General features: G+C 46.6%; 1 protein-coding gene across 1 annotated transcript in view; it reads right to left on the minus strand.

The window, feature by feature from the left end:
- Positions 1–9498: 9498 nt before the first annotated feature.
- LOC100965892 (histone H3.3-like) overlaps positions 9499–10986 on the minus strand; it is a 2355-nt gene continuing 867 nt past the window's right edge. Inside the window, exon 2 of the mRNA XM_012811995.2 lies at positions 9499–9509. Within this exon, the coding sequence (XP_012667449.2) occupies positions 9499–9509 (11 nt within the window). The remainder of the gene's footprint in view (positions 9510–10986) is intronic.

Raw genomic sequence — 10986 nt, forward strand, 5'->3', positions numbered from 1 at the left:
ATTCTGTATCGGAGGCAGCTAATATTTCCTGAGGACCTTCTGCATGCTTGGGCCCTGGTGACAACTGGATTGGATTACAGGTGTGAGCCACTGTCCCCCAGAATTCCTTAAAAGGATTTGGTAGGTGACCAGCTAATGTTGTGAAGCTTTATCAGCCATTAATCATATAAAGTCAGTGTCAGGTGCCCCCTGGGTGATTTTTTTTTTTTAGATGGAGTCTCACTCTGTCACCCTGGGTAGAGTGCCATGGCCTCATCATAGCTCACAGCAACCTCAAACTCTTGGGCTCAAGTGATTCTCTTGCCTCAGTCTCCCAAGTAGCTGGGACTAGAGGTGCCCACCACAATGCCTGGCTATTTTTTTTCTTTTTCTTTTTTTGAGACAGAGTCTTACTATGTCACCTTCAGTAGAGTGTTGTGAGATCACAGCTCACAGCAACCTCAAACTTTTGGGCTTAAGTGATTTTCTTGCTTCAGCCTCCCAATCAGCTGGGACCACAGGTGCCTGCCACAATGCCTGGCTATTTTTTGGTGCAGATGTCATTGTTGTTTAGCTGGCCTGGGCCGGGTTTGAACCTGCCAGCCTCAGTGTATGTGGCTGACACCATAACCACTGTGCTACAGGCACGGAGCCATCTCTAGCTGTTTTTTAGAGATGAGGTCTCACTCTGTTTTAGACTGATGTTGAACTCCTGAGCTTAGGCAAGCCACCTGCCTCAGCCTTTCAGAGTGCTAGGCTTACTGGTGTGAGCCACTGAGCCTGGCCATTGAGTCTCGCTCTTGCTCAGGCCGGTCTCAAACTCCTGAGCTCAAGCAATCCACTCTCCTTAATCTCCCAGGGTGCTGTGATTATAGGCATGAGGGACCCCAGAATTTCTTTTTTATTTTGAGAAACAGAGTCTCACTTTATCGCCCTCAGTAGAGTGTTGTGGCATCACAGCTCACAGCAACCTCCAACTCCTGGGCCACAGCTCACAGCAACCTCCAACTCCTGGGCTTAGGTGATTCTCTTGCCTCAGCCTCCCAAGTAGCTGGGACTAGAGGTGCCTGGCTATTTTTTGTTGCAGTTTGGCTGGGGCTGGGTTCGAACCCACCACCCTCAATATGTGGGGCTGGCTCTTTACCCACTGAGCCACAGGCACCACCCATTTTTTTTTTTTTTTATGAGACAGGGTCTCACTATGTCCCCTCATTAGAGTGCTGTGGCATCACAGCTCACAGCAACCTCAAACTCTTGGGCTTAAGCAATTCTCTTGCCTCACCCTCCCAAGTAGCTGGGATTGTAGCTGCTGCAATGCCCAGCTATTTTTTGGTTGTAGTTGTCGTTGTTTGGTAGGCTCTGCCCGGATTCGAAACTACCAGCTCCCATGTACGTGGCTGGTGCCCTAGCCACTGAGCTACAGGTTCTGAGCCTGCCCAAAATTTCTTAAAGGATCCAGTAGGTGACCAGCTAGTGTTGTGAAGCTTTATCAGCGCCCAGGGTGATTCTCTTTCTTTTCTTTTCTTTTTTTTTTGGAGACAGAATCTCACTCTGTTGTCCTGGGTAGAGTGCCATGGCATCATCATAGCTCACAGCAACCTCAAACTCTTAGGCTTAAGCGATCCTCTTGCCCTTGCCTCCCAAGTAGCTGGGACTACAGGTGCCCACTTGGCTATTTTTAGAGATGGGATATTGCTCTTGCTCAGGGTGGTCTCAAACTCCTGAGCTCAAGCAATCCACTGGCCTGGGCCTCCCAGAGTGCTAAGATTATAGGTATCAGACCCCTCGCCCCACCTTCAACCCTGAGCTTCTGGTGGTAGATGGTATAGCATGAGTATCACTCAAGACTGGCCTGCTTCCTTTGTCCTGAGGGTTGAGGACAATGTGTGCTCTTGAACTTGCTTTTCATTAGAGATGGAGAAAGCATGAGAGTTCATTCACTACCCTGTTAGAAGTTCATGGGCAGAAGCAGGCACTTGTGCTTGGCTGATGTCTCTTCTTCTCTTCCTGTGGCTGGCATCACTTTCTCTGTCCATACATACTCGGTGGGGAAAGGCTGGATGGATTGGCAGAGGCATCTACCTGGCAGCAGGTGGCCTGTGAGAAGAGGTCTAGTGCTTTCCCAGCAGCCTTAGTTGAGGCCTGATTTTAGTCATAACAGCCCTGATGGGAGGGAGCAGGCAAGGAGCATTCCCTGTGGGGTTCTGGGCAGAAATAAGAGAGGGAGCTAGTCTAACACTGTGTGATTGTAGGGCAGAGTAAGGAGGGGTGCTAGGCCCAGCCTCTTCCCCTTGGTCATTAGTCAGGGAGCCTCAGGGAAAACATCAGCCATCCTGATCTGATCTAATTGCAACCCCCCTGCTGTATGACTGAGTGATTCTCTCTACACATGGTCAGCAGCAGATTTTTCTCAAGGTGAAAGAAATTAGGCCTTCATTCCCTCCTTTCCCAGCTGCTAGAAAGAAGAAGATGGAAAGGAAGCTGCTGCTGCCAAGGTCAGCCAGCGGGCCCTGGACTGTTCCAGTAATTGGCTCTGCCACCTGCTCACACCTCTCACAGGTTGTTGAGGTCTCAGGCATGTTTCTGGAGTTTCTCAGGGACACTGCTGCGCAGTGAAGAGGGTGGACTGCTCTTACAGTTCTCCCCTGGTTCTCAACCTTCCTAATGCCACGACCCTTTAATACAGTTCCTCATGTTGTGATGATCCCCAACCATAAAGTTATTTTCCTTGCTGCTTCATAACTGTAATTTTGCTACTGTTATGAATCGTAACTATCTGATATGTAGGATGGTCTTAGGCGACCCTTGTGAAAGGGTCGTTCGACCCCCAAAGGGGTCGCGACACACAGGTTGGGGACCGCTGCTCTAGAACAAGAAAGAGGGCATTTCACATTTCAGCCTGCCTTGGGCAGGGAATGTGAGCCCGGCCTGGGCAGCACGCACAGGCGAGGCTGAGCTGTTCTCTTTTTTCACAGGACAATTCAAAGCTGATCAGGAGAAAACTTACTGAAAGGTGGAAGAATACGTTCATTTGGCCAAAAGTTACACAAAGAACTTTTCTAGTTCTTGGAGCAGAGATGAGCAGGGTGGGTGTAGGAGGTGGCAGGGTGGACAAGTCAATGGGCAGGCCATTCCAAAGGTGCTGAATGTCAAAAATAAGGATACCATGGGGCTCTAACCTATAATAAAAGTCAGGGAAGGCTGCCTGGAGGAAGAGACTTTTTAAAAAGGCACAGTGGCTCACACCCATAATCCTAGCACTCTGGAAGGCTGAGGCAGGTAGATTGCTTGAGCTCAGGAGTTTGAGACCAGCTTGAGAAAGAGTGAGACCCTGTCTCTTCTGAAAATAGAAAAACTAGCCAGGCATTGTCAACGGGCCTATAGTCCCAGCTATTTGGGAGGCTAAGACCAGAGAATTGCTCAAGCCCAAGAATCCGAGGTTGCTGTGAGCTACGATGCCATGACACTCTAACCAGGGCAACAGAATAAGACTGTCTAAAAAAGAAAAAATAAAGGGACACAAATCTCATGATAATATATTTAGAGGTTAAAAAGGGTAAAAATTGAAAACAGAAGCTTCTAATAATCCCCTCCCACCCACCCCAATTGTAATAGCTGTTAATATCGTGTTATGTAGTTTTCTAGGAACCTTCCATGTATATCCAGGTGTAAAGAGGTCCTCCTTTAAAAAAAAAAAAAATGGGATTGTGGCTGGGTGCCTGTGCTCAGTGTTTAGGGTGCTGGCCACATGTCTAGTGAGTTTGAACCTGGCCCCTGACTGCTAAACAAACAAACAAACAAACAAAGGGATTGTATCATGCACCTCTCCTGCTGGTAATTTTTTTTTCCCCACTTCACAATATGGCTAGTGCATTTTTTTCTTTGTCAGGAGAGAATGCTCTAACTCTGCAGTCCCCAGTCCCAGCATGGACCAGCATGGGTCAGTGGTCTATCAGGAACAGGGCTATTCAGGAGGAGGTGAGCAAGCAAGTTTCATCTGTCACTGTCTCCTCTCAGCCCCAGATGGGACCTTTTAGGTGTTGGAAAATAAACTCAGGGCTCCCACTGATTCTGGTGAGTTATATAATTATTTCATTATAGTTTACAACGTAATAATAATAGAAATAAGGTGCACGATGAATGGAATGCACTGCAATCATCCTGAAACCATCCCCTTCACTCCCCAGTTCATGGAAAAACTGTCTTCCATGAAACCCGTCCCTGGTGCCAAACAGTTTGGGAACTGCTGCCTTACCTCATTTTTTTTTTTTTTTAAATGTTGTGTGGTATGAGGAAGAGATGTTTTGAAAGTCAAAACTTGAAGAATGAGATTAGCCAGCCTGGTAAAGGAATGAGGCTGGGAAAACAAAAACAACATAGATCTTCGTAACTCTACCTCCCAACATCTCCTTCCTCCGGTTTCAGGCCTGTCTCCTCTCTGCCGGCCACATTTTTCCCACTCTGATTTGCAAAGCCTTTCAGCTCTGTCTTTGTTTTGCCCTAGCCCTGGGGAGCTTGGCTCTTCATGCCAAAGCAACTTATAAAGTATTTTCCTAAACAAAGAGCCATCTACCCGGAGAAAAATCACGCCACTCCCCTACCAGACAAAAGTGGCTGCCGGCATTTGTGGTTTTAAATAGCAATTAAGAAACAAAAACTCTGTTATGCCATGAAGCACCTGGCAGTTCATAAATGGTGGTTGTTTGTTACTGATATTATTTCACATGTGCTGATGGATGGGTTGGCTGCTGCAAGCTCCCATCCTTCATCCTGGGGCACCCACCTCTGGCTGGGCAGCTTCCCAAGTGCAGGGATGGGTGTCTTACTTGTCTTCATACTCCTGGGTCTCAGCATTGGGCTTGGCACAGAGCAGTTGCTCAGGAAATGTGGAGTTGAACATTCAAGGGGCGGGTGTGCTGTTCTGAGCAGACACGGAGTCACAGATGTTGTAGGCTTGCTATGATCAGAGCCGCCATCTAGATGCTTTGGAAGAAGAGAGATAAAAATCAAAGAAAGGCTCTTGCCCTGGGGGACTTTACCATCAAGCTGGGCCTCATGAAATGTCATATCATATCACAAACTGTAAAATATCAGTACTCCATGGATCAGTGCAGTCTTTGGAGAGAGAAGATAAACATTCTCTCCCCCCTTTTAGGCATACAGTAATTATTAGGTATACAGTAATGTAAACACATCTTTTTTTTTTCTTTTTTTGAGACAGAGTCTCACTTTGTTACCTCCTGGGTAGTGTTGTGGTGTCATAGCTCACAGCAATCTCAAACTCTTGAGCTCGAGCAATTCTTTTGCCTCTCCTGAGTAGCTGGGACTACAGGTGCCCACAACCAAGCCCTGCTAGTTTTTCTATTTTTTGTAAAGATGGGGTCTTGCTCTAGTTCAGGATGATAAGCATTCATTTACATGTTTTGGTAGACATAACCACTTGCTTTTCTTGGCTATACCAAGAGAATAAGTGCATGTATATATACATACATATACATATACATGTGTATATATTTTATTTTTATTTTGAGACAGAGTCTTACTATGTCACCCTCGGTAGAGTGCTATGGCAGCACAGCTCACAGCACCTCAAACTCTTTTTTTTTTTTTTGAGACAGAGCCTCAAGCTATCTCCCTGGGTAGAGTGCTGTGGCTTCACAGCTCACAGCAACCTCCAACTCCTGGGCTCAAGTGAGTCTCCTGCCTCAGCCTCCCAAGTAGCTGGGACCACAGGTGCCTGCCACAACACCTGGCTTTTTTTTTTTTTTTTGGTTGCAGCCATCATTGTTGTTTTGGCAGACCCAGGCTGGATTCGAACCCGCCACCTTAGGTGTATGTGGCTGGCACCTTAGCCACTTGAGCCACAGGCACTGAGCCCAAATTCTTGGGCTTAAGTGATTCTCTTGCCCAAGTCTCAGCCCCCCAAGTAACTGGGACTACAGGTGCCCTTCACCATGCCCAGCTAGTTTTTTGTTGTAGTTGTCATTGTTGTTTGGCAGGCCTGAGCTGGGTTCAAACCCACCAGCCCCAGAGTATGTGGCCAGTGCCCTAGCCGCTGAGCTACAGGTGCCGAGCCTATATACTTACATATTTTGAGATAAGGTTTCCCTCTGTTGTCAGGGCTAGAGAGCTATGGCACAATCATAGCTCACTGTAACCTCAAACTCCTGGGCTCAAGCAATCCTCCTGCCTCAACCTTTCAAGTAGCTGGGACTATAAGAATTGCCATCATGTCCAGCTGATTTTCCCATTTTTTTGTAGAGACAGACTCTCACCATGTTGCTTGGTCTGGTCTCAGACTCTTGGCCTTAAGTGATCCTCCTGCTTTGGCCTCCTCCAAGTTCTATGATTACAGGCATGAGCTACTGTGCCCAACCTTGGGTATATATATTTGCGTGGAATTCCTAGATCATAGGGGATATATATGTTTAGCTTTAGTAAACACTGTGAATTTTCCAAAGTGGTTGTGCCAATTTATACTCCTATCAGTGATATATGGGAGTTCTAACTGTTCCACATCCTTGCTAATACTTGCTATCGTCAGTCCTTTTAATTTCAAATTTTAGCATTCTGGTGGGCATATAGGTGGTATCTCATTGTTGAAAGTGTCTACTTACATAGTAATGAGTAATGACATTTTAAAGGTTCATTTCTTGTGGTTTATGATCATTTGGAAGACCTTCGTGGAGAGTCTGTTTACCCTTGGTCCTCTCAGCCAGCGTGTCTCTCCCACACTCAATGACCATTAGGTGACCATTCACTAATACTTGTTCAATGACTCTCCTTATGCTGATCACACCCAGATCTCTGCCCAAAGATCCTTCTTCCAAATGCCGCACCCACATATCCAGCTGGCTGTTTCTTACCTCTAACCAGGTTGAACCCTGTGTTCCTCAGCAGCAATATCCGAAACAAAAATCTTCATCTCCTCTTCAGCCTCAGGTCCATTTTCCTTTCTTTCTGCTCAGACCCACTTCAAGGCATCTAATCTGATCTGGCATCTTCATTGCCACTGTCCCTGTGAATGTTCAGGCCACAGTCTCACATATTTCAAGAAATTCACACAACCTGTTTTCTCTCCCCGCCCCATCCCACCCCCTCCTTGTCTTGGCTACCTGCTTCTCGAGGCTCAGCTCACCTGCCACTTCCTCTGGGCTAGGTGTTCACCCTCCCCACCCCCCAGTGCCAGTTCCTTCCAGTCAAGTCATTTATCACTCTGGGCTGTAATTACCAGTATTATTGCCTGAATCCCTGGATCAGACATCTGTTCTTTTGCCTACTCGGCATTCATTCCCCTCTTCTTAGTACTCCAGTCTTCCCTGGGAGCCCACCCTCCACTTGCTCTGCATGGTTTGGGTGTGCACAGAGGCGTGTGCTAATCACCCAGGCCTAGCTCGTCAGCCTAGTCCATCTTTTAGCCCCATAACTGTGTCAATGTGAAGCATGGAAACCAAGGCAGTTGATCAGCACCAATCTTAGGATTTTTGTTGAAACAAATGGAAGGAAAGCATTCTTTTTCTGAGGGGACTATTGACAGTCTGAGATGAAAGCTTGGAGACTGGAGGAGAATCGTGGGGTGGGGGGGACACCCAGGCCTCGCCCACTACACATTCTAAGTGTGAGATTTCCCCTTCATATTACTGGAACACTTCTTTACAGCCCTTTTGCATTTCTAGGGCTATGTTGGATTTTCTAATTATCTTCACTTAGCTCTGTTGTCAAACTACAGAGTAGCAGTTGTTTTTTGACTCTGTCTTGCTCCATGTCCCTGGGTAGAATACTGTGGCATCACCAGAGCTCACAACCTCCTCAAACTCTTAGGCTCAAGAGATCCTGTTGCCTCAGCCTCCTGAGTAGTTGGGACTACAGGCACCCACCATAACACCCACACAGTTTTTCCCAATTTTAGTAGGGATGGGGTCTTGCTCTCACTCTTGCTCAGGCTGTTCTCCAACTCCTGAGCTCAAATGATCCACCCACCTGGGCCCCCTAGAGTACTAGGATTATAGGCGTGAGCCACTGCACCTGGCCTGTCATGTGTCTTTTTTGTTTTTTGAAGACAGAGTCTCACTCCGTCACCCTGGATAGAGTACCATGGTGTCATAGCGCACCACAACCTCTAACTCTTGGCAAACAATCCTCTTGCCTCAGCCTCCTGAGTAGCTGGGGCTACAGGTACCTGCCACAATTCCTGGCTAGTTTTTTTTTTCTTTCTTTTTTTTTGAGACAGAGTCTCACTTTGTCATCCTTGGTAGAGTACCGTGGCGTCATAGTTCATAGCAACCTCTAACTCCTGGGCTTGAATGATTCTCTTGCCTCAGCCTCCCAAGTAGCTGGGACTGTAGCGCCTGCCACAACACCTTGCTATTTTTAGAGATAAGGTCTTGCTCTGGCTCAGGCTGGTCTCAAACTCCTGATCTCAAGTGGATCTTCCTGCCTTGGGCTTCCAGAGCAGTAGGATTACAGGGGTGAGCCACTGCATCTGCTATCATATGTTCTTAATCACACATCAACATCACCGATGAAATCCTTTTCAAGGGTTTGAGCAAGAGTGGTAGTAAAGTTGGTTTAAATACAAAAGAATGATGATGGTGTTCATTGCAAAACCTTGAGGGATAGCACTGTTTACACTGTACAGAGTATTTATTTCATTTACATGATAAGTTAGGTTCACTGATTGCAATTCCAGCACATGTATAACCATGGTTAACAGAGAAGATTCAGAAACTCCTCCAGCTATTACCTAACTCTGGGACTCCACATACCCGGGACACAGTAAAACACTGCAGTTGTAAGAACACAGGTTTTGGGGTTGGTCACACCTGGGTGTAGGTTCCATCTCTGCCTTTTGCTTGCTAGTGTGAACTTAAGCTAGTAATTTGTCCTTTCTGAGCTTCAGTTTTTTCATCTGTAGAAATAGATACAGTAATTGCTTCTTCTTCTTCTTTTTCTTTGTATTTATTTATTTATTTATTTATTTTGAGACAGAGTCTCACTCTGTCATCCTGGTTAGAGTGCTGTGGTGTCATAGCCCAAAGCGACCTCTAAATTCTTGGGCTTAAGCAATTCTCTTGCTCAGCCTCCCAAGTAGCTGGGACTACAGGCGCCTGCCACACAGCCCGACTATTTTTAGAGATGAGGTTTTGCTCACTCTGGCTCAGGCTGGTCTTGAATTACTGAACTCAAGCAATTCATGAGCCTCAGCCCGGAGTGGTAGGATTACAGGCTTGAGTTACCTGCCCAGCTAGACAGTAATTGCTTCTAAGGTTGCCTCACAGAACAGTCCAGTACAAATCACCGTGTAATCTACCTTACAAGGTGGTTGTGAGGATTAAATAAGATGATTTCTGTAAGGCAACCAGCTCAGTGATGGGCAGATAGAAAGCACTCGGTAAATATTAGTTGATATTATTAGGTATTTTACATGCAGAAGTACTTCTGATAATAATAAGCATAATAGCAAGAGAGTGTAGAGTCAGGAGAGTTAATGAAGAAACCTTTCTGAGGATATTCTAAGGTTTAAAGTGGATCTGAAAGGCGGAGAGGAATCAATTTTGGTAGAGAAGAGTAGGGTGTTTTGGGAAGAAAAAAGAGGAAACAGGTGTCTGTGTGACCAACACAAGGTACTTGGATATAGCTCAGCCCTGTCCTCAGGGCACTGTTGGGCCCCTGCCAGTAGTGGGGAATCCCAGAAGCTTCTCTGCTTGGCTGCTGAAGGAAACAGACATCTCCTACAGAGAGAAGGGGAAGTCTCAGAACTGCTATCTGGTGGTGACTGGTGTCCTGCTGGTTAGCAGGCAGATTTCTCTGTGGCAAGGGAGCCGGCGTGGCCAGGGCCTGAGGGTCAGCTCAGGGTTCTCTGGCCATCTGGATGGCTGAGCTAGAGGCTTCTTTGTCTCTGCAAAGTTAGGAGGGCAGGTCAGTGGCTTTCCCCAAGGCGCTCAGAATCCCAGCCTCCTTTGTATCTTCCACTGAAGTCTTCTCTCGGGAAGCAGGGAGAGTGATGCATAGAAAAGACCAAAGGGTACTGAGAGTTTTAAAGCTCTGTTCTGAGGTTCCAAATAGTCATTGTGGGATTGAGAGAGAGAAAACCAGGCCAGGCTGTGCCACTTTCCTGATGGGCCAGCCTTCTCCCATCTGCCCCTCCAGACCCACAGCTGACCCTTCTTTCCTCTGTTCTGGGTCTGACTTGTCTGGACACATCAGACAAGGCTCCTTTGTCTTCTGGCTTCTGGCTGGGCTCAGCCACTGGAGAGGCTGGGGATGAGAGACAGGAGGAGAGAGAGGTCAGGGGATTCACTCCTTATTCCCGCCACAAGTTGTCAGGGTGCCCTCGACGGACAGTCACTGCTCTTCTTAAGGAAGCTTCTTTTCCCAAATGCCATCCTTCCATCTAGTAACTATCTCCCTGTTTCTACGGACCTAAGAGTAGTGACAGCTCCTTGGTTGCTACTAGTCTCAGTCACTTGTCAGCCCTCATGGTTCCTTTACACCTATTCAAACCATCATAAATATAGCCGGGCATTGTGGTGGGCACCTGTAGTCCCAGCTACTTGGGAGGCTGAGGCAAGAGAATCATTAAAGCCCAAGAGTTGGAGGTTGCTGTGAGCTGTGATACCACAACACTCTACTGAAGGCGATATAGTGAGACTCTGTCTCAAACAAACAAAAACTGTCATAAATAGACCCTCTTCAAATTATTCTAATTTGAGTGTGCCACCTGCTTGCAGTTGGGCCCCTGACTGATAGGTTGGCTAAATAAGGATTCTTTTGGCTGTCTTGGGTAGGTAGGGGAAGAACAAGAGAAAGCGAATGAATTGTTGCCTCCTTATCTCTCTCTCTCTTTTTTTTTTTTAGAGTTTAATGTATTTTAATAGCAAACTTACAGGAACAGCACAGAAGACAGACAACATTAAAAACATGTACTTGCATGTAGGACAACTCAGTTAGAAAAGTATAGTGAATGGATGGAATCTACTGTATGATAAAAATGCTACAAACACCATT

This window comes from Otolemur garnettii, unplaced genomic scaffold (assembly GCF_000181295.1).
Source record: "Otolemur garnettii isolate 467f Iridium unplaced genomic scaffold, OtoGar3 scaffold00184, whole genome shotgun sequence".
Classification (NCBI taxonomy): domain Eukaryota; kingdom Metazoa; phylum Chordata; class Mammalia; order Primates; family Galagidae; genus Otolemur; species Otolemur garnettii.